The 23,100-nt window shown below is 39.8% G+C and overlaps 1 protein-coding gene across 1 annotated transcript; it reads left to right on the forward strand.

Moving 5' to 3' along the window:
* The first annotated feature begins 9,018 nt into the window (after positions 1-9,018).
* On the forward strand, positions 9,019-20,264 carry LOC133124423 (zinc finger protein 654-like). Its single transcript, XM_061235625.1, has 8 exons — positions 9,019-9,157; positions 11,024-11,169; positions 11,321-11,402; positions 13,179-13,314; positions 14,038-14,240; positions 14,788-14,924; positions 15,254-15,395; positions 15,759-20,264. Exons 1-8 carry the CDS (start codon positions 9,032-9,034, stop codon positions 18,546-18,548), a joined length of 3,762 nt encoding a protein of 1,253 aa, XP_061091609.1. The 5' UTR covers positions 9,019-9,031; the 3' UTR covers positions 18,549-20,264.
* The last annotated feature ends 2,836 nt before the right edge of the window (positions 20,265-23,100 follow it).

Genomic DNA, 23,100 nt, shown 5'->3' on the forward strand with positions numbered 1-23,100 from the left:
TGAAATCAAAAACCTTTCACCTTGGACTCATTTTGTTGCTGTGTAAGGTCTACCTTTGCAGAGAAGACCAGAACAGGTACCATTTTGGAGTGTATGCTGATTTTTCCATGGAAATTGATTATATGATTCAAATTCTAAGGCAGAAATCCCAGGATACTGAAGCTTTGGACAGTGAATGTTTTGAGTTCACTAATATTGATTGGTCATTAGACATTTAGATCAGTGCTGGACCATAATCTACCACCTAACATGGATCTCATATAATGCAAATATATTGTGTGAACGTAATACATGTTCTGTTTACGTAGGGGGTATTTTTTAATGTTACTGTTTTTCCAAAAATAAGTAAGCCTAATACCTGCGGCTGGTAGACAGGCATGGGCTGGTTTCATGGTACATTATATTTTAACAAATGTACAGTACTTAAGCCACTGAAATTTATCTGTCACACTGTTCCAAATGTATCAGATATTATTATTATTATTATTATTATTATAATTATTATTATTATAAATATACTAAGGACTACAAAAACTCATATTCAGCACAGACTTTACAGGACACATTTCTAGACAGTGATGAAGATATTGTAAATGTAATGGCCCATTTGCTTTTTCTTCCTTAAACCTTTGAGCTTTCCGTATCATCCTGGAGCTTTCAAATTGTGGTACATATTGATTCAAGTAAAACAATTGCAATTTTAGTGTCTAACTACAATTTTTCCAAGAGGTCTGTAAAACGATTACCCACATGACATGATATATGTTTTTACATAACTATCGGATGATATGCTAAATGATATGCTAAACGTTAACATAGAGAGCTGACCACAGGATTTGGAGGGGGAATTGGGCTCTGGGGACAGGGTTAGGGACTGCTCTTTGTGAATGATTTGTGGTCATTTTAGATACTAAAACCAGGAAGAGATCACTGATACGTGTGGGGCTTTAAAAGTGGGGCTTTAACTTTTACTATTTTTAACATTAGCTAACATCTCTAGCTACCTCACCGGGCTTGTTCCGACAACAGTTCACCTACTGGTACTGTCATGTGTGAATGTTACCAACCCAATAAAATGACAGATTTGTCCCTGGTTTTGTGGACAAAAGGAGCTGCTAGATTGCCAGTGTTCTGATAAATAATCCTACCCCACAGGGTGACCTACTGTACCTATGCAAACCTTTTTTGTTCACATTCCTGTGAATCACAGATCATTTCACCAATAATTATGTGCAACTGCACCACAAAGCAGGTTTGAAAGCTGCCTGAAATTATGTGAGTCGATGTGTTTTGTTTATTTTTCACAGATTTTCTTGAACGATGTTATATTGCGGTTTTGATTTATATTGTTGAAATTGGTAAATGGTTGGCATTTATATAGCGCCTTTATCCAAAGCGCTGTACAATTGATGCTTCTCGTTCACCCATTCATACACACACTCACACACCGACAGGCATTGGCTGCCATGCAAGGCACCAACCAGCTCATCAGGAGCATTTGGGGGTTAGGTGTCTTGCTCAGGGACACTTCGACACAGCCCAGGCGTGGGATTGAACCGGCAACCCTCCGACTGCCAGACGACTGCTCTTACTGCCTGAGTCATGTCGCCCCAAATTTGTGAAATCATTTTGGGGAGGATATATACCCAACATTAGCTAACTTATCACTGTCTATCTAGCTAATGTATACAGTATTCCCTGAGCTACACCATAAACACTTTTTATTCCTGAATATTCTGTTCGATTAAATAAAATCACACAACACAAAAAACATATGTAAATCTAAGCCATATTGTTGTAGGGATGTAATATATTACATTACATTACATTACATGGCATTTAGCAGACGCTCTTATCCAGAGCGACGTACAACAAAGTGCAAATTAAACACAAGAACAAGTGCAAAGAGGATCTGAGAGGACAGTATAGTTCCAAGTCCTAGTGTAAACATGCAGAAAATCAGAACCCTTTAAGAGTACAATCAACAAGAATATATACAATATATATGTACAATATATAACATATCATCACCCAACATTCCTTTGCAACAGTTTCACAAATGTGTTTTTTTATGTGTGAATTATTTTCACATTATTTTATTTGCAGTCATACTGTATTTCATGGGCACAACCGGACATTAGAGTGTCGTTTTCATGTTTTCATGTTTTCATGCCAGATATAATGATGCAATAATGATGGGCTTGTACATAACAGCCACGTTAGCACAATCTATTATTAATTTGCTATTTCAAGGCTACCAGGTAGGTCATCCTGAGGAGGTAGGTCTATTAGTGTGTGTGTGTGTGTGTGTGTGTGTGTGTGTGTGCATGCTCAAACTATCACTAGTATCCAATACTAAATGTTATTAGAATTAAACAAAATATCTAAGGAATAATCCAGGAGAGGTCGTGTGATTATCAAAAAATAACTGCAGGATGTGGGTGGTGAAGCAGCCCCCTGATGAATTAAGATAGGGTCGGATTACACAATAACACATTTTAGGTGTACAACACTGTGATACTGTGAAATGGTGATATTTTTTTGGCTATGACACTGTCAAGATATATCAGTCCATGCCTGTAGATTCACTGTACCGCACTCAACAGCCAGTCGTGTCATAATGTTTCTGATTTGTGGTAAAATAATGCATCCCACCTCCGCATCATGATGGGCATTTATTTTACACTGTTTCTTGAGTAGTCAAGTCATGAAATGGGCATTTATTCTTTGATACTTGTAAAACAAATGCAATGCTTTTGTGGTTGAATATTTTCAACAAATCTACAGAAAAAATAGGGTATTATAAATTACTGGTAGCCCCTATAATAACAGCAATAATGATAAAAAATAATAAAGATACATTACAAAAATGAAAGAGATTATAGGTGTGTAACATTTTTTTCAAAGTTACATTTCGAGGTATTACAAACTGTAGGTAGAAAATTAACACTGCTATGTCATGTGTTGTACATGTTCCCTGGTTATGCTGATTGCAGAGTTGTAAATATGAATGTTTTTCACTACTGGACATTGTAAGATTGCTTTTGCTATTATGTCACTATAAATGTTTGGCACTTTACCAGATCTCTTTATTTTGTGTATACTGTTGCTGTAGTTGAATAAGCTGTGTTTATTTTTCAAAAATATTTGTATTATGTATAGATACATGCATTATTGTATATGTACAGCTATCAGCTTTTGCTGTATATTTTTCTGTCAAATATGTGAGCATGCAAGTTAATATTTTAACAACCTACACAGCAAAACACAACTACTGGATACAGCAAACTACTGAATATGACTGTATAATGGTTATGAAAATATGCTTATTGTACTTTTGGACAATGTACCACTTAACGGTACCCATTTGTACATAGTAGTATGTGTTTAGGCTATATTTTTGAAATGCCACAGATCACATTTCTTATTTCAATACAGGACGGATGGACTACGGAATGTAACTGTCTGAAGCTTCCTGCAGTGGTTGCAGGAAGTGTTATAAGAATTGCAACACATGCATAAGCCTTCTCAGATTCTGTACAAAAATGTAAATTGTAGAATGCCAATTTATTTCCCCGAAATTCCCTCATGTGTGCACCTGGTAACTGGGCATAATTTATTACCACCCACATTGAGTTGCAATTGTCTTTATCAACTACGAAATCATCAAAAATTAAATATGATATTAAAATTGTGCTCCCTCTCATCAATGACACAACATAATATATGTCCCCATTAGGGACTGAGGGCAGAGAAAAGCTGGAGCTACAAGGAGCAGCTGTTTGTGGAGTCCTGTCCCTGCAACACAACCTTCTGACTAGCCATGCAGATGTTTTGTTACCCTGTTCCATACCCACAGTAGCCAGAATGTTGTAAATAGGAATATTAATGTTTTTCATCACACTAAAAAAGGCATTTACATTCCTAGTGGCACTAGAGTTAGTAGTATTCATACTGGTAATAATAAGGTAGCAATAGTAGTGGCAATTAGACCAGTACTCACAAAACAACTCCTTATTGTTACTGTTTCAGTCTCTTTCATTGCCTCTCAAATTTGCAGTTTCCCCAATTTTTCTTCTATATGCAATTAATATACACTCAGAGACCATTGTATTAGGAATTTATTTGATGTATTGTTTTTCTGCTGCTGTAGCACATACACTTCAAGGTTCAATGTGTTGTATGTTCAGCATAGCACTGTTGTAATGTGTGGTTATTTGAGTTACTATCACCTTCCTGTCAGCTTGAACCAGTCTGGCCATTCTCCTCTGACTTCTCTCATTAACAAGACATTTTCGGCCACAGAAATTGATATTTTGTTGTTGTTGTTTGCTTGTTTTTCTTACCATTCTATAACTCTGGACTGTTGTGCATGAAAATCCCCGGAGATCAGTAGTTTCTGTGATACTGAAACCAACCTGTTTGGAACCAACTGTCATTCCACGGTCAAAGTCACTTAAAGTAGATCACATTTCTTTGGTCTGAACAACAACTCTGAATCTCTTGACCATATCTACATGCTTTTATGCATTGAGTTGCTGCCACATGACTATTACTGGTCGATATTTTCACGAGCAAGCTGGTGTATAGGTCTACAAGAATACAGTGGTCACTGAGTGTATATTCAGCAATGTCACTCCAAATTGATTTGGCTCTGTACTCTGCAATTTGGAATTTGTAAACATACAATTCACATATGGTTAAAGAGCACATTCTCAGCCTTTATAAAACTGTATTTTTATACATTTTGGTTTCACCATGTATAAATTACAGCATTTTTTTAATACATTGTCCCCCCCCATTTCTGGGCACCATAACATTTGGGACACATGGTTTCACAAGTGTTCCTGATTAGTCAGGTGTGTTTACTTGTGCAGGTAGTTGACTCCAAGCAGTCACTGCATGCAAAAGATATGCATACTAAACATGACTACTTTAATTAGCATAACATGTCCCAGTCATCATGGTGTTAGTTGGAGGGTTTGGGGGACGGGGGTATGGTGTTAGTGCTGTCTCCATGGTGAAATGATATAAGCTTAAATAAAGTACAATGATATTGTGCACTTTAATCACATGCAACCACATGACTTTGTCACAAACATTATGGAGCCCACTGCTTATTCAACTATATGAAACTATTGTGCCACAATCACATATAATTTAAATTGATGAAATATGTGGTGTATTCCCTAAAATATCAAATAGCCACAATGCATCAAAGATATATGCCATCACTCTAAGGTGTCTCAGTAATATTTAGCTTGGAAAAAATAACGAAAACCCCATTTTCTAAACCCACCAGCATTCTGTTACAAATGCTTTGTAAATACTGCCACCACCTGTTGTTCCTTTAAACTTCAGCTGTGAATTCCAACCATAGAATGCATTACAAACCTGCATTATTAAAATGAATAGTTTATATTTAAACTACTTTGTATATATCTGTATACAGTGCAGCCCATAAGTATTTGGACAGTGACAATTTATGTCCTTTTGGCTCTGTACCAGCACATGGATTTGAAATGAAACAATGAATGTGAGTGAAAGTGCAGACTGTCACCTTTAATTTGAGGGTATTTACATCAATATTGGGTGATCCGTGTAGGAATGACATGCCTTTTATTCATAGCCCCACCATTTTAGGTGACCAAAAGTAATTGGGACAGTTGGCTTCTCAGCTCAGTAGTCAGGTGTATTCAATTGCTTCCTTAGTGCAGGTAGAAGACTTTCAGTTTCTAGACTTGCTTCTGTCATGAGGGCCAGAAGTATACCACTGAAAGTCAAGGAATCCATTATAAGGCTGAGAAATTTGAAAAAGTCAGAGACCTATGCCAAACAATGAGCTTACCTAAACAAATAGTTTGGAACATCATTATGAAGGAAGTGATGTGATGTGGCGTATGTTTGGGATGATTGCCTTACTGTAAGATAAAGCACTGACCAATGAGTTTGGAGGCATTTCATTGAACTTCAGCTGATAGGATGATTCTGTTCACTTCAGAATTCATTCTGCTACAGCTATCAGCAATTACATTATCAATAAAGACAAGTGAGCTAGCACCTGTGGCAGCCATACCTTTGCCAATGTTTCACTGATGAGAGGGGTGCTTTGGTTATTGGGCAGTTCAATTTGGCCTCCACACTTTGCTATTGCCATCTCTCTGATAATTCAATCTTGGTCTCATCTGTCCAAAATACCTTTTTTAAGAAGTCTGCAGGCTCTTGTAGGTAATACTTAGCAAACTGTAACCTGGCCTCCATGTTTCTGCAGCTAACTAGTGGTTTGTATTTAGCCTCTCTAGATCTGTAGATATGTTTGTAATTGCACTCCACGTTCTTTATGGCAAGAATTGTTGGTCGTCAACTGTAGAGGTCTTCTTTGGCCTACCAGCCCTTTTGTAATTACTTGGCTACCCAGTGTTCTCTTTTTTCTTTTTTCTTTCCAAGCAGTCTTTTTTTTTCTTTGGTAAGCCTATTGTTCGGCCTATGTCTCTGTTTTATATTTCCAACACAAACACCAATAACAGACTCCAAAGGCAATCAATAACCTAGAATCAACACTAGATACTGATGGCTTTTTATACCTGCACTAAGAATGCGGTTGAACACACCTGACAAATCAGAAACACCTGTGAAGCCATTGTTCCAAAATATTTCAGTATGGCACCTACGAAATGGGAGACTATGTTTTAGAAATTCTTACATTCTTAATTCATTTTTACATGGTGAAGCCAAAATCTCTGAATCGCTGAAATTAAGCACTCTCTGTTGAATAACTTTTATTTATGAACGTAGGATCATTTCATTTTCTTTATTTTGTTATGTAGGGGAGACATGCAACACTCATTTTTGCTGAGGATGTTTATTTCCATGCAACTGAGGACAACATGCAACAAATTGAAAATTAAACAAACATGAATAGTGCTATTATTATAGATTCCATGTTGTTTTTACTGTTTGTGCAATAAAATACAAATGTTAATATCTATATATTATACTACTGTATTTACTGTTGTAACTTTTGGAATATAACCTTTGTTCTAGAGGCAATATAATAACATTTTTGGTGGCAGGTTGCCACCTACATCAGTAGTCAAAAAATAATAATTAGCAATGATTATATGAATACATTTATAAATATCTATTTCTTTTTGTGGCAGCACGGTGCAGTGGGTAGCACTGCCGCCTCACAGCAAGGAGGTCCTGGGTTCGAATGCCCGTCGGCCGGGGCCTCTCTGTGTGGAGTTTGCATGTTCTCCCCGTGTCTGCGTGGGTTTCCTCCGGGTACTCCGGTTTCCTCCCACAGTCCAAAGACATGCAGGTTAGGCCGATTGGAGAGTCTAAATTGCCCGTAGGCATGAGTGTGTGAGTGAATGGTGCGTGAGCCCTGCAATGGACTGGCGACCTGTCCAGGGTGTATTCCTGCCTTTCGCCCAATGTATGCTGGGATAGGCTCCAGCCCCCCTGCGACCCTGATCAGGATAAGCGGGTTCAGATAATGGATGGATGGATGGATTTCTTTTTGTTTGTATTATCTAGTTAAGTATAATGTTCAGTTATTTTTTCTTTTAAAATGTATTCTTGTTTCACATAGTTATTTATTGCTTGATTAATTGGTTGCAGTGTCATCAAAAAAAGAAAACTATTTAGTTTGAACCTTTCAGTTATCAGAGTATATTTCCACCAGGTACTCTGATTATATTTCTATATTATAAAGCATATTGTGCATATTGTGATATTGTGCGGTTACTCCATACAATCGATTCTTGTAATATCGGACAATATACCTGAACCATATCATATCCAGCCATACGCGGGACATTTTCTGACATGTCTCGTGAAAGAAATGCGGGGTTGCAAGAGGGGTTATCTATTAGATAAACATGTTTAACCTGTAAAAAACTAGGTCTCAGAGGACATGTGAATTGTTTAATTGCAAATCTAAAATTGTGGAGTACAGATTCAAATCAAGAAAAAATACCTCCAAACATTATGGATCATACTTGTTTTTTTATTACTTGCCATCCTCTTTGTGTAATTACTTTACATATTCCTGGACAATTGTCTCCTTCTGAGGAATGTTCAGGAGATAAACAGACACATACCTTCCAGCAGGCTGTGGTCAGGCCCAAAACACCAGCAGGTATTTATCACAACTCCTATCCAGTACCAACAGAATGTTGTGCAATACCAGGTTGGCTCTGAATGGTCCATCTGGATATTAGCATGTAGGAGCCACTGTGGGGCAGACTTTACCTCAGTTATATAGAAGGGATGTCAGATGCCTGGAAACCAGTCCTGGAGGGTCAACGTTCCTGCTGTTTGTTTTTTTGAAAAATGTATTTTCAGTTACAGTATGTTCAAGTTATTGATAGGTGTAAGAGCCTACAAAACTTGTTTTATAGACCACAACTGGATTGCGATTGATAGCAGACCACAAAAACATGTAGCAACTCTCCTGGACTAACACTTGAGATGCCAGTCATGCCTCATTAACCAAGAATGATTCCAGTGGTATCTCTGCACCAGGTTCATGTGCTTGGTGTGGTGTGTTCTGTGCTGTGCTGTGTTGGACTAATATACAAGTAAATGGGAAGATAAATTAGCATCTGCACTGACAGTAAAAAAAGTAAGACAACTAAGGTATTTAAAGCTAAGCTGTCAGAGAAATAAAATAGCACTGTGCATTCACATTTTCCACACATTTCAGTGTTTGGTCTCTTTATTATTAAGCATTATATCAACCAATTGTTAGCACATAAGATAAGGATCAATTGAACAATGAAGTGACCGTACTGGTAGTGTACTTCAATTTAATCAAGAGATAAAAACGCAGAATAAATCAGGTTTGCGAAATCTGCAATTATGAACGCAAACTATATTTATGTCCTATCAGGCATTCTGTACAGAAACACATGAGTGGCGCGAAAGACTGACGTTAATGTCATCCAATCAAAGTTCATCTAACGAGTCGTGGAGGAAGTTGCCTTTCCTCTGCTTTGTGTACTACGAGCAAGGTACGTTTGACAGTATGGCGGAAGAGGAGAGCGACTTCAATTCAGAAAGGTTTAAAGAAGAATTAGATCATTTGTTGGATTGTGGCTTTGGCAGCGACTGTGATTTACAAAGCAAGAACTACTGTTCAAGGTTTTGCGAGGTAAGTGCATGCATTTGAAGCATGTTAATCACAGGTAAATTGGTCGCGAACAAATGGCACAAAACCCAACTAGCTTGCTACTTACCTAGCCACCTGGCTAACCAACAGGCTAACCAACAAGCGAGAGGTTGCACTTTTCTTGGTAGCTAATTAGCTTGCTATGAAATATTTCTCGCAGACAAGACTTAGCTTTACATTAGTGAAAGCTAGCTAGCTAACGTTAGTGTATATCTGTAAAGCCGGCTAATACTCATACATTAACTTAGTCTTGCGTATCTAGCTTTATAATGACCAGCTAGCCTCTAGCTAGCGTCTTATCGTTTAGAAAATATAACGGACGTTTTTCAAGATACCGGTAATTGTATTTAGTTATCTAGCTATGTACATTTGCATAGTCTAGCCTAACGCTACGTTATCAGCTTTTAGTGTAACGTTAACTATTCCTATGATTATTCCTATATTTAATGTAAACACAATTAGCTAACTATAATTGATCTCTAGCGAGCTACAAGCCTCCGACCAAACACTAAATTTATAGACTGACATAGCTAACATTTACTAGCTGGCTAAGTTCTAGTGACAGTTGAACGGTCTTGTTGTCATTTGCTAGCTAGCTAGCTGGGTTATGGTTATGGTTTGTCTTTATTACGTTTTTGAGGCGAGACTGCCTTAACAATAACTTTACATTTTCTGCAAGATGAGTGAAATATTAAGTTTTAGAAATGGTCCTCTATACTGTGTAGTATAACTATTATTATCCATATCAGAAATTTTCCTGACGTTAACTTACGTTAAGTATTATTATTGGCTCCTTTGACACTTGTATTCTTATCATTCACCTCATTTGACATCCTTTTGGAAATTAACAATGCTTGTAACTTATGCCATTTACTGTAAGTGCTAACTAATTTTATCATTGTATCACAGTTAGTTAAATCTTTTGAGTATTGTGTTACTTTATACATATTCAATGGGCTCCAGAATTATTGACACCCCTGACTGGCAATGCACAAAAATATAAATATAAATGTTTCCATGGAACCAACCAAAATCAAACATTCATTTAATAGAAAGTACATTTCACCAAAATCAAAGTTTCATCATTATTGGCACCCCTGGTGTAGTAGTATAGTTTTTCCTGTGATGTTTGACTCAGTTAAGGAACACATTGGGGTTTTGGACCATAACTCTGCAGATCTTTGCAAGATACTTCTCATTCTTGTGTTTGCGCTGCCTCAGTTCCGGCGCCTGAGATGCCCATTGCAGAACATAGATTTTGTTGTCACAGAACAATGTCTGTGGGCATTGTATGTTTTGGGTCATTATCTTGCTCTAAAGTTCACATACAGCCAAGTCTCAACCTTGTGGTAGAGGCAACCAGATTGTTGGCCAGAATTTCCTGATACTTGATGGAATCCGTTATAATATTGAACTTAACCAGAATTAAAACAGCCCCAAAACATTGACCCATCACCATATTTCATCATGGGTATGGCCCACTACATGCTCTTACAGTGCCTAAGACAATGCTGTTCAATGACTAAATTATGGCATGCACAGTTTTGTAGTTCTAACACTATTTCACTTGACATGTGCTGGTGCAAACTGTATAGCACAAATGCAGTTTGCATTATTTGAAAATGTGTTCACGTTTAAGATTCAGCCTTATGGTTCCCTATGTCGAAGTTACAATCTTTCAATTTCTCAAAAACGTCGTTGGTTGTCTGCTCACAACAATGGTCAAGTTGGTGCATAAAGTGCGTTCATTACATTTGAAAAGGAAGCCCAACCGATATTTCACAATTCCCACCCAGTAAGTGTTTTCTAGAACCGCCCCGATTGATGGTCATTTTTGTCTGTTTACAGTTGGTGGAGGAATACAGCACACGATGGCAGGTGCCGTTGCCCCAGCTGCAGGTGCTGCGTACAGCACTGTGCTGCTTCACCCAGAGTACGGTCTCTTTACCATCCAACTGCGAGCACGTGCAATATGTCCTGAGCAGCCTTGCCTTGTACGTAAACCTCCACTGCACTTGTTTTGCAGTACTAATTTGCTGATAAGTCAGTTTATCTTTGCATGCATTGTGTGGTGTAGCAGTTGATTGATTTCACACATTTGTCTTTGTTAGAAAAGGTTGTATGAAACCGTTGTTTCCCTGACAGGAGCTTTTTCGAACTGTTGCTGTTTTTTGGAAAGGATGAGTTCCTGGAGGATCCTTTGAAAGACATTCTTGAATCTTTTCAGGTAAGATGCCTGAAGACTATGCCTAGCTCTGCAATCCCCTCAAAAAGTATTGGAACAGCAATGTCAATTCCTTTGTTTTTACTATGCACTGAAGACAACCGAGTTTGAGGTCAAAAGGTGTAGGCTACATGAGATGACTGATCCAAAGTTCAGCTTATATTTCCTGGTATTTTTATCTAGATTTGTTAAACAACTTAGAACATATCACCTTCTGTATCAGACCACCCAAATTTTAGGTGAGCAAACGTATTGGAACATGTGACTGATGTTACATTACATTACATTATTGGCATTTGGCAGACGCTCTTATCCAGAGCGACGTACAACAAAGTGCATACCCATGACCAGGAATAAGTGCGCTGAAAGACCCTAGAGGGAAGTTCAATTTCAATTGCTACCCGTACAACAAAGATAAGGACCAGGGCCTTTTTTTCTTCTTTTTTTTTTTTTCTTTTTAAACAAACAAATAAACAAACAAACAACAAAGTGATGTGTTTCTTATTGCCCAGAGGTATCCTGTTAGATAGATTTGTTAGACCATAAATGCCTCTGAATGTCTCCTCTTGGTTTTGCATTGGGTTTTGCCTGTGAATACTGCATTTGTGTTAGAACAGATGAAGGCCAGAGAGCTGTCTCCAGGAGAAAAACAAGCCATTTCAGAAAAGAGGCGAAATTGATCAGAGCCATTGTACAAGCATTGGGGATAGCTAGTACAACAACGTGGAATGTTCTGAAAAAGAAAGAAACCGTTAGCGTGCTGAGCAACAGACATCGCACATGTCAACCAAGGAAAAGGACAGCAGTTGGTGACAGAAATATCGTGAGAGCTCAAATCATCAGTGAGTTGCGTCACAAACAAGCCAAATAGAGGCTATTCCACAAGATGCAAACCACTCATCAGTAGTAAGAATTGGAAGGGGAGATTACAATTTGTACAGAAATTAGCCACAAAAGTTCTGGACTGGAAGTTCTGGAAGTCTTATGGACTGATGAGACGAAGATTAACTTCTACCAAAGTGATGGAAAGGCCAAAGTGTGGAGAAGAAGGGATCTGCTCATGATCCAAAACATACAAACTCATCTGTGAGGCATGGTGGAGGAAGCATCATGACTTGGGCTTGCATGGCTGGTTCTGGAGTGGGCTCACTAATCTCACTATTCTGGAGTGGGCTCACTAATGTTGATGGGTTGCAGGCTTGATGCAGTTATTGCAAGCAAGGGATATGCTACAAAATATTAAGTCTTATTTACTTTCATTTACTTAAATTCACTCTGTTCCAATATGTTTTCTCAGCTAAAAATGGGTGGCCTGAAACCAAAGGTGCTATGTTATGTAGGTTATGCATCTAGGTGTAAATACCAGGAAGTAAAAGCTGAAATTCTGAACTCTTGCGTCATGTTCATCTATTTATCTCAACCCCAAATGTATTCAGTGTATTGCAAAAACAAAGAAATTGGCCTTGCTGTGTCTATACTTTTGTCTGACATGTCTGTCGTGACATTTTGCTGATGCTGTATCTAGGGTAAATATTTGAGGAGTAAATGTAATGTCTTTACATCAAACAAATTGTGGGCATAAGTGAGGGTTTCCTCTGACTGGGAGTTTATCAGTTCAAAACTGATCACATTACACTAAATGTTTTTTTGCCAAGCATAAAATACATTAATTTGTGTGTTCTTGTGGAAATTCAGCTCTGTTTTTGCAGACCCACAGCCACACACTTGGTGTTCATGATTACTCACTCGCCACACTTAATGCTACTCTCTTTTCCGCAGGACTGTCATTCTAATTTGGGGAGACATAGCAATGCCTACCTGCTCCAGGTGAAGCTGGTCATGAAAGATGGGGGGCCATGGGAGAGTCCCATGCTACAGGCGATCCTGAAAGAATTTGACCAGCCTCAGGAGGAAGGTAAAGCAGTCAGTGTTTCAGGCAGTCACACACGCATACGGCCATTTCATTTGTGCCAGTGTCAGCAAAGGCTACATACGTGTTACAGGTACACATGGTCAATAGGTATTTGGGATTGGGTGCACCCAGGAGGCAGTGTAGCTCTCCCGGATCACAGATGGTGAAGATCTCTGATTCTGGAGAGTACTGGGGCACATTGTCAGGGCTCCCTTGAAATAGAAATTCCTTTCACTGTGACTCGCCTAGATAAATAAGATGCTGAACAATCCTTGATCTGTTTGTATAACAGACACCCTGATCCAGTTACTTGGACTGCTTGCAAGCACATTTCTATGTGTTTATTATTTCACATTCATCCATACAGCTGAGTATTTGCTGAAAAAATATTAAATTCTTTGCTCTAGAGTACAAGAGCTGTGCTCAGTTTCAGATTTTAACCTGCAACCTCATCAGACCTGGATAAAATATGTCATTGTTTTAGATTCAAATACTTTTCTGTGCTCAATTGATCTTGCCCGGTGCAATTGAACTAACCAAGGCAGGGTTTCATAGATTACAATACAGCTGACAAGCTCATTAAAGCATAGAAAAGTATTTGAATCTAAAACAATTACGTAATTGACCCAGGTCTGAACCTCATTCTTGGTTTCATTGCCATTACACTGCACTTCTGTAATGCATCACTTCAGGCTCACATTTTGATTTTGTTTGTTTTTTTAACAGTGGAGCGATACTTGAGCTCTGAAATGCCAGTCTTTTTGGAGTTGCGTATAAGATACTTGCTGGCATGTGAACGCACTGGGGAAGCCATGGCCCTGGCCAAGGCCTGCATAGAACACCCAGCACTGGGGAAACACCTGTACTTTCACCAGGCCTACCTGATATGCCTCTGGAAAGCATCTCTCTATGACCGTCTGCACAAAGAAGTATGATCATTTTCTCCTCTGAATTTTTATGTATTTGTGTGTGCATTAGACATTTTGCCATTGCTGGGTGAGACTTTGTGTTCTTTCTTTAATTTTGCATTCGTCTAGAGAAGGAAAATTGGTGCAGATCTGGACAAAACTGACCAACATTTCTACTTCTGTTTCTTTTTAAATGTTATGGCTTTTAATCCTTTCAGATCATGAATGTATGTGGAGTGCTTTCACCCACAGTATTTTGAAATGCCTGTGCACAGTTTGCATAGAAACATGATGTTGCAGGTCTGTTTGTATAGAAACATGATGTTGCAGGTCAGTTTGGTTCAATAATGTTTTATGGCCACCTTTATAAAATTCAAAAATACATTCATTTGATTACTAATAATGGTTGCTTGCTTGAACTGTTTTAATACAATTGGAATTTTGGGATTATTTGACTAGGCTGAGTATATTCACAGTGTGGGCCAGTGCGACCTGTAGCATAATGCATGTAACTGTTTTTCAGTGTACAGTAATATGTGGATTAATGCATCTCCCTGCTCTTCTGTAGATGGCTGAGATTGATGGGAGACTTGCTGTAGAAATCATCTGCAATACAGAGAGCGAGGAGAGAGATGACCTGCTATTGGCTCTCTGCAAAGCCTTCCTTATACAGCAGCTGCAGACTGGAGACATGTACTACCTGTGGTATGTTTGAGTGCACCCTTCAATGTTTTCTTTTTGAATATATTGTGAAACTGAACATAGAGGACAATGGTGTTGTATAATGATTATAAAATGGCCTTGTAATTAGGCAGGGTATGACCATTGAGTGCCTTGAAGAGGTACTAATCATAAATTACTTCAGTAAATATCCAGCTGCATAATTGGATTGTATGTTTTAAAAAAGGAAGCCATGTAAGTCATTCCGTGTTAGTGTTTGCTGAATGCCTAAACGAAAGTGTAAAATTTATTACACATATTTTTATTGTTGTGCAGGAATAGTAAGTTATTCATGCTTTTGACCTTTTTCTCAGGGAACTGGTCTTCATATGGAGCAAACTGCACCTCAGGGAAAATCCTTCGAAACAAGGCTTCCTGGAACAATGCCAGCAGCTGATGCTATCTGCGAAAAATGTCAAATCTATTTTTCCATTCCTGAAAGTCATCAAAGCAGAAGTGAGTGGGGGAAGTTGTTCACTTGTGCAATGAATGGTAAAAGAAATCGTGAAAAAAAACAAAAAACAACCTAACAATACTGTGATTAATACCTTGCTCATGTCAAGTGCTTGAGTTTTTTGTGAACTTTTGCATGAATCATAGAAAATGTTTTTTGTTAGTCGAATTGGGCACTGAATGAATTGGGTGTACTAAGAGAATGTGATTGATAATGTACAAGAATTATATGTAAAATAGTATTGAAATGCAGTACATGAGTGATAGGAAAAACTACAGTGGAGTGAAGTCATTCGTGAAACAAACAATGCTGGAAAAAGCTCAGTAAATTGCTGTGGTGAAATTGCATATGTCTCTTTTTGCCAGCTGGGGAAAGAAGGCTTGCAGTTCTGTGTAGAGCAGTGTGCCTGTGCTCTTCAAATGGACCTTCGCCATGACCATGTTACCAAGGCACTTCTCTACAAGACCATTGCCTACCTGCTACCTAACGACCTGGAAGTCTGCCGGGCCTGCGCGCTCTTGGTGTTCTTTCTGGAACGTTCTGTGGAATCATACAAGACGGTGTACCTCCTCTACACCCATCCTGACCAGGAATACCAGGTCGATTATGGCCCTGTCAAAAACCATGTCCGTTTTGAGATGCTCCGGATTCTGAAAAGGGGGCTGTTTTTCGACCCAGAGTTCTGCAACCTAATTGCACTGAGGACAAACTGCCTGAAGCTGATGAGCGAGAAGGTCATGGAAGAGGCTCAGGCAGAAATTGCAGATTTGGATGAGCACAGGTGGATACTGAATCACTGTGTGAAAGAACCGCATAAAGTGCACCAGGAATCTTCAGGCCGTCGTGCTACCCGGGGGATAAGGCAGCTTGTGGGGAAGACCAATAAGCCTCTGGTAAAACGCATCGTTGTACCTCCAGAGGTTGCCATAGATTCCCATGTGAAGAAGAGAGGCAGGAAGCCCGGGTCGCGGGTCCTCATTGTGGCGGATGTATCTCTGCTGAGATGGTCTTTCAGGCAGCTTAGCATGTCTCAGGAAACCTCTGTTCAGTGTCTGGATAGACAGCAACGGCATTGTCCCAAGCAGGCAGAGAAGAAGACCCAGAAACGACGTGGCAGAAAACCACGTTGGCTTGTGCAAGAGGGCAAGGCTCAGGTGGCAAGTAATGCCCCCAGATACACAGTACGCCATGGGAAGAAAACACACCTCTTCCCAAATGACAGACATCCTAAGGAACATGGTGCAATGGCGATATGCGAGCAAAGGGACAACATGGAAGAAATGTCCTCGCAGCAGTATTCTTGCTCTGTTCTGGAAGTCTCCTTTCCAGACAATGAACTGATAGACTCATCCTCCCTAGAGCAAGAGAAGGAAGTGCAAAGTCTTCATCAGGATGACATTGTCGAATCTGATACTCCTGTCAAGGGCTGTGTTAGTGGACAGGATGCTTCCATGAGCATGACCTACGCCGAACCTTGCGAGAACCCAATGATCAAATCAAACAGTCTGGCTACACCGCCGGTGGTCAAGGATACAGTTTTGGAGGAGCATTTTATTAAGGGAAATGGAGAATTTGTGCAGCATTTGCATAGCTATTCTAAAATCCACAGGGCACCAGTCAAAGGGGCCACCAGGTACTCAGCCAGTGTGCCAAAGAAAGTGAGCTGGTCCAAAAGCACTGAGCTAGGGCAGCAGAGCTCTGGAGATGACCGTAAGTTGGTCCTTCCACAGCCTCCGTCTGGTACTGGAATAATCTCCACAGATGGGGTTGAGGTTTCCAAACCAGGAGTTGATCTGGAGATATCTAAGAGGGTTGTACAAGCTGAAGACGTGGTTAACCTCCCCATTAGCTCCAGTGGTACCCCTGAAAGCACATTACATTTTCCAGATGGAAAAGACATCTCTGGCAAGACAACAATACTTCCAACAAGTTCAATTCATGTCCGTAACTGCATTGCATCCCAGACCACCTCACCTCCTGGACCAGAACGGAAACGAGTCCTGGCCTCTGTGCTGTCGCATGCAAATGGCACCGAATCAGAAAAGGCTTCAGCCAAACTCCCGGCTGTTTCCACTGTCAGAATGGAGAAAAGCTTCCCAGTTCTTCACTGTTGTCTGTGCGACAAGGAATTCAAAGGGGGAAATATGATGCGGCATGCCTCTGCTCACCTTCAAAGGGACAAGCTCAAGTGCATGTTTTGTGGAAAACTGTTCAACTGCCAGATGACTGCAAAGAACCATGTAGCAAACCATATTGAGGAAATGAAAGCACAAGCTAGCCATAAAGATGAGAGTGTCCATGGAAATATAACTTATGAAGCCTTGGATCAGTTTACAGCATCTTTATCACCTGATGACAGGCACAAAAGGAAACTAGCAAATGACGCTTATTATGGGGCTCCTTTAAACAGTAGGACATTGAACCACACACTGAAAGACTTGAAAAACCAAGAAGGTTCAGTGCCCCTGAAAGATAAAGCAGCTGTTCAGGAAGTTAATGGATCAGTTCTGATGGGGAAACCGCAGAGCAGGAAGGAGGACGAGTTCAGCGCTGTCGATCGTTGCACTTTTGTAAGCATGGGAGTGGCTCTAATCAGCCAACAGGAGGTGGATTCTCAGCCCAGAGACGCTGAAGTTGTTGAAAAATTCACAGCTGGATACAAGGATGGTGAAATGATTGTAAGCATGACGGCAGCAGACAAGGTGCTTGCAAACGGGTATCGTGAAGACAGGGTAACAGACCAGACAATCTCCACTCACAGAGAGTCCAGGGCTGCCAATCTACCGGACGGAGACGGTATGTTCTCTGAGGTCAGATGCACAGACGACTCCACGGGAGGTGCCACTGATCAGCAGGAGGCGATTGTGGTTCACGCAGAGGCAAAAGCAAACGAGCAGTTGGACTATGTTGGGCCGTCTAGTAGGCCTTTCATACGCCTCTCCCCTTCATCCTACCTGGATGAGAGCTTTATCAGCATGCCAAAGCGCAGGAAGCCGTCACCTGAAAACCACCGCCCCCCTACCCTGCAGCGCTGCTCCAGCTGTTTCTCCTCTTTCAGCTGCATGGAGGAGCTGCAGCGCCACCTGTCACTCAACAAGTGTGCCACTCTCTTTGGCTTTGACTCTGATGACGAGGGGAAGTCGGACTGGGCTTGATCAACATAGAAACCCATTTGCTTTACCTTCAGCACCCGATGATATTAGCCGATTTTATTTAGCTGTTTTTTGTGGAGAAAACCATTGGAACAATGCATAAACGTGTGTGTGTTCATATACACTTTACAGGTGCAAATGCCTGATTAAATGAAAAAAAGAAGAAAGGGTAGTTGAACACAGACCAGCCCAGTTCAATGGCTGTGGTTGAGCCTCACTAGCCCAATGTGAGGAGCAGACGGACTCATGTTCTTAAGACTTAAGAATTAAAATCTCAGCATGAAGCTTAGTACCTAGGTGCTCAGGGGCATGTCATGGCACTCCTGACGTCTTGGACGAACTCTAGCGGAACCAAGTTCCCAATTTGAAAGTCCTGGCCCGAGCCAGCACCAATTCCTGAAAGACGCAAAGCCTGGGCCTGGCTTACTTTCTGCTTCAGAAGCTGTAGTACAGGCATGTCAAATTAAGTCCCAGAGAGCTGCAGCATCTGCTGGTTTTTCCACAGCACTTTGTTATTTAAGTTAAAAAGTTCTCTAAAGAGTCTACGTACCTTGTTTCGAAGGCCTAAATTGGCTCTGGATTGGGAAGAAACCACAAAAAAGCTGCAGCAATTGTGGCCCTTAGGGCTGGTGTTTCAGATCACTGCAGTAACGGCACAATCTGTGGTCCAAGGACAGAGCTGGGCACAAAGTGAATAATGGTTTAATTAAGGTTTAATTAAGACCCTCATCGATATTGCTTTGTCTTAATGAATAGAAACTCAGCCCTCTGTTCACGCTACAATAATGTTGACCATCACTGTATGCTCACTACCTAAACCTCAAGGCACCCTTTTTAACTGTAACATCACATCCTGCTGAGGTCCAGAATTGGGATATAGAGGGTTGGTATTTCAATGGAAAAATAAATTGCACTGTTAATTATCCCAATGCCCCAAGAGGCAGCTTCATTAGCTCTCAAGTTTTGCTACTATTCAGTATTGAGCATTCTTCCAGACGGGCAAATTATTGTGATTATTGTATGCAATAGTTTTGCAGTGCAAATTGGTTTTTGCAGTCCTTAAAAAGATTTGAATATTGTAAAGTGGAAATGGAAAGTGGTCAAATATTCCACTTTCTTTGAGAAATCAGGGAAAATATGAGCACTTAACAAATCTGTACAGCTGGCAATATGCATTTTTCTTGCTAAACTCACAAGGCTAAGGTCTTGATATTTCAGTGTGCAGATAGTACAAACTCATAGAATAGTCCACTTATTTGTATAATGCTTCCAATGGAGAGTTAATGTGCATCAAAATGCAAGTATCTACCTTAAGAATTGGCCCTATAGCTCCTGACTATTGCACCAAGAACATAATAATAAGTTATGAAAAATGTCAATTGGATTTGAGTGGGAACCCTGTGTGTTTGCCAGGCATAATACACAGGGTGTAAGACCCAAGTCGATGGACTGTTTGCCATACCCCCTCAGGTAAAGAGAGCTAATCCATGACACACATTTTAGTCAAAAGGAGTAAACATTCTGGTCTAATTCTGTACCCTTTTTTTGGTACATGAAAATTGTAACTGTTCCATTGAGCAGTAGCAGTCTTATTTATATTCCTTATATCTTGTGTAAATGTTCAAAACAAGGTCAATGGTTTATGTGTTGTCTTTTTTTAAATGAACCTTCAGTTATGTTTGAAATAAAGTTCTCATGTGGAATAGTCGATTATTAAAATCAGTGTCTTCATTTGTTTTAAAACACTTTATCCAGGTTTCCTCATTTGGAGTAAAAAAAATTACTTGAAAACAATGACTGTATATTTGGCCACAGCTTACTAAAGCATTGTGATCATGATACAAAATATGAAAATCATGGAAAACAAAGACCATAAGAGGAAGAGATTTATGTCTGGGTGGTATGAGCATTGGAAGTTGCGGTACCATATGAAGCTTGGTGTGGCAGTGAAAGAGTGACTTGAATTGAATGTCGGGTGCCTCTAGAAGTCAGGAATGGTGTTTAAAAGTGGAACGGCATGCTTGAATTTCAGCAGGCTGAAGATCAGGCAGGCAGCAGCATCCTGGAACAGTTGCATTGGCACAGGTCGGTAAGCCGGCCAACATGGCACAACAGAACATTCCAATGCTGGTAGTTTACTTAGTCATTACATTGTTCCATGTGTGTTCCAGGTCATGCTGCTCATGAGTTTGATTTAATCTTAGCCATCACGGTGAAGAGGCTTAATGGCTTTAGATAGAAGTACATTAGGGCCTAGTATACTGTAGCATAGTGTTTAGGGAACTGAACTGAATTGTTTCAGTTATATAATAAATGGATTTTATGTAAACGAGAAACCGTGTAAGCTGCTCTGGGTAAATGCCTAAGTATAAATACAGATTGTGAATGTGTACTGTACATAGAATGTAACGGAACAAAATGCATGTTTCTATCTTGGGTTTGACAAATCATTGCTGTTCTTGAGGGCAATATGGGATCATTTGACTGGTGTTTGAGGTTGGTGGACCTGAAGTTAATAATGGTTGCTGGAAGCTCTTTCCACCACTGGGGGGAGCCAGCATGATAAAAAATGTGATCTTGGTATGTGATAAAATGAACCTAATGTTAACAAGCAGGAACATAAAAAGGAGGTAAATCTTCCCTCATTTAGACTATTGAAGGCTCTCCATTTCAATGATTACAGTTGTGGCTGGAATAAAAAGCTATAGTTTACGTTCTGCACTGGTCTATACAAAAAAAGAAAAAAGCATGGTTATCAATGGGGACGTTTTGTATAAAACCTGAACACCTCCGTTTTTGGTAGGACATTTTATCTGTGGGAAATAATTTTTGGTGGAATCATTAAAGATTAATTAATTTTTGTATACTTTTCTGGTAAGTTGATCTTGTCTAACTCCAAAACCTACTGTATAACATTTCTATCTTAAGAAAAGGCAGTTGGTTTGTTACAGTATGAATGTTGTTTGAGTTTGTAGCAATTTATATGGCTTATATTATTAAATATTATTATTCAGGCCTGAAGATTGCTGGTCTCACCACAAGAGGGTGAAAGACTTACATTGTTGAGTGATTTTTTTTTCCATACATTAGGCAGCACCTCCCTTTTTTTAGAAGCAGCAAGATAGATAATGGATAATGAGGTGTGAATACAGGGGAAAGAGGAGAGCAACGTAAATGTAGAGGTAATGTGGTGTGTCTTTAAGAGAGGAGAGATGATAATTGACTTCACTGTTGTAATTTTGACACCCACCGCTGGTGAGCTGGAAAGTAGGAAGATGGAAGATAAGGCTAAGAATATAAGGGAATGTCAGGGAGCCACCAACTAAGGATTCCCCGGAGGCCTCCACTGTATTTGTATATGTGTGTGTCCTCTGGTCTACTGTAGTGGATGATACATTGCCTAAACTCTGGAGTGCTTTCTTGAACACCTCGTCCCTCTGCTATGTACACTATTGCAGCGGATAACTTGCTCAGTTAAGGTTGTTGAAAACGTGTCTGAGTTCACAATTTTCCCTCAAACTTGGCACAATGCAGGATTGGCCCGTTGCCATTTGTTCTGCCATTGAACTTTTCATTTTCCACAGTTTAGTTTCGGTGGCCAGGTGTTCACACTTAGTACTTCAAAGATTTGACCTGTCACGCTACAATTGAATTAATGAAAATAATATTTTTTTCATGAAATTTCCGTAAAGCACATCAGAGAAAATGAAAGCCTTAATTCTCTGAGAAATTATCTTCACTTCAGTTCCCGATTTAAAGAGTACACCAATTTTCTTAATTGGCTGCTGAAAGGTACGGAAATTACAAAAAACTGCAGACACTGCAGCCGTCCAGGGCTGGATGCCACCCCTGTCTTAAAAGATGAATCTCATATGCACGCTTAAAGCATGTATGAATAATGTATGTTATGTGCATATGTATATCATATATTGAGTCTGTACAGTTTCACATTTAAATTGTGGATTTCACCGAGGCCTCCATAAGGCTCTGAATAAGGAAATCGTCTGCCCATCAAAGCCAGCCAGGAGGCTGCCAGGTTGTGTTTGGCCTGCTATCCGCACAGCCTTTCTACAGAAGCAGAAAGCAGCAGCTGTCCTCCAGGACATCTGCTGTCCACCATGGCTCAGCTGCATCTCAATGCAGATTGCAGGCCATTCGTAGCCCGTTTATATTAATTGCCCGTGCCTCGTTCACTGCTTGCAGCTGATTACGCTCATTAATTTCAATTCCACCCAGAGCCACTTTCTTTTTTTTTAACCCTAAATCTCAGCATGACATCACTGCAACTAGCAATAATGGCAAAAACAGATATGTTCTTTTCTGTCTGGGTGGGTCTCTTATTATGCTATGCTACAGTGTACATAAGGGAATAATAATAACTTGTATTAATTTATAGCACCTTTTGCACATTGAAAAGGTCATACATTAAAAAAAGATTTAAGCATGAATAGAAACAGGACATTATTCATTAGGGAAATAAAATGGACATAAAACATAATATAAATACACAATAAGAAAAAATAAGACGGAGTGACTAGCAAAACCCTAGTTGGAT

Source organism: Conger conger, chromosome 3 (assembly GCF_963514075.1).
Source record: "Conger conger chromosome 3, fConCon1.1, whole genome shotgun sequence".
Lineage (NCBI taxonomy): Eukaryota > Metazoa > Chordata > Actinopteri > Anguilliformes > Congridae > Conger > Conger conger.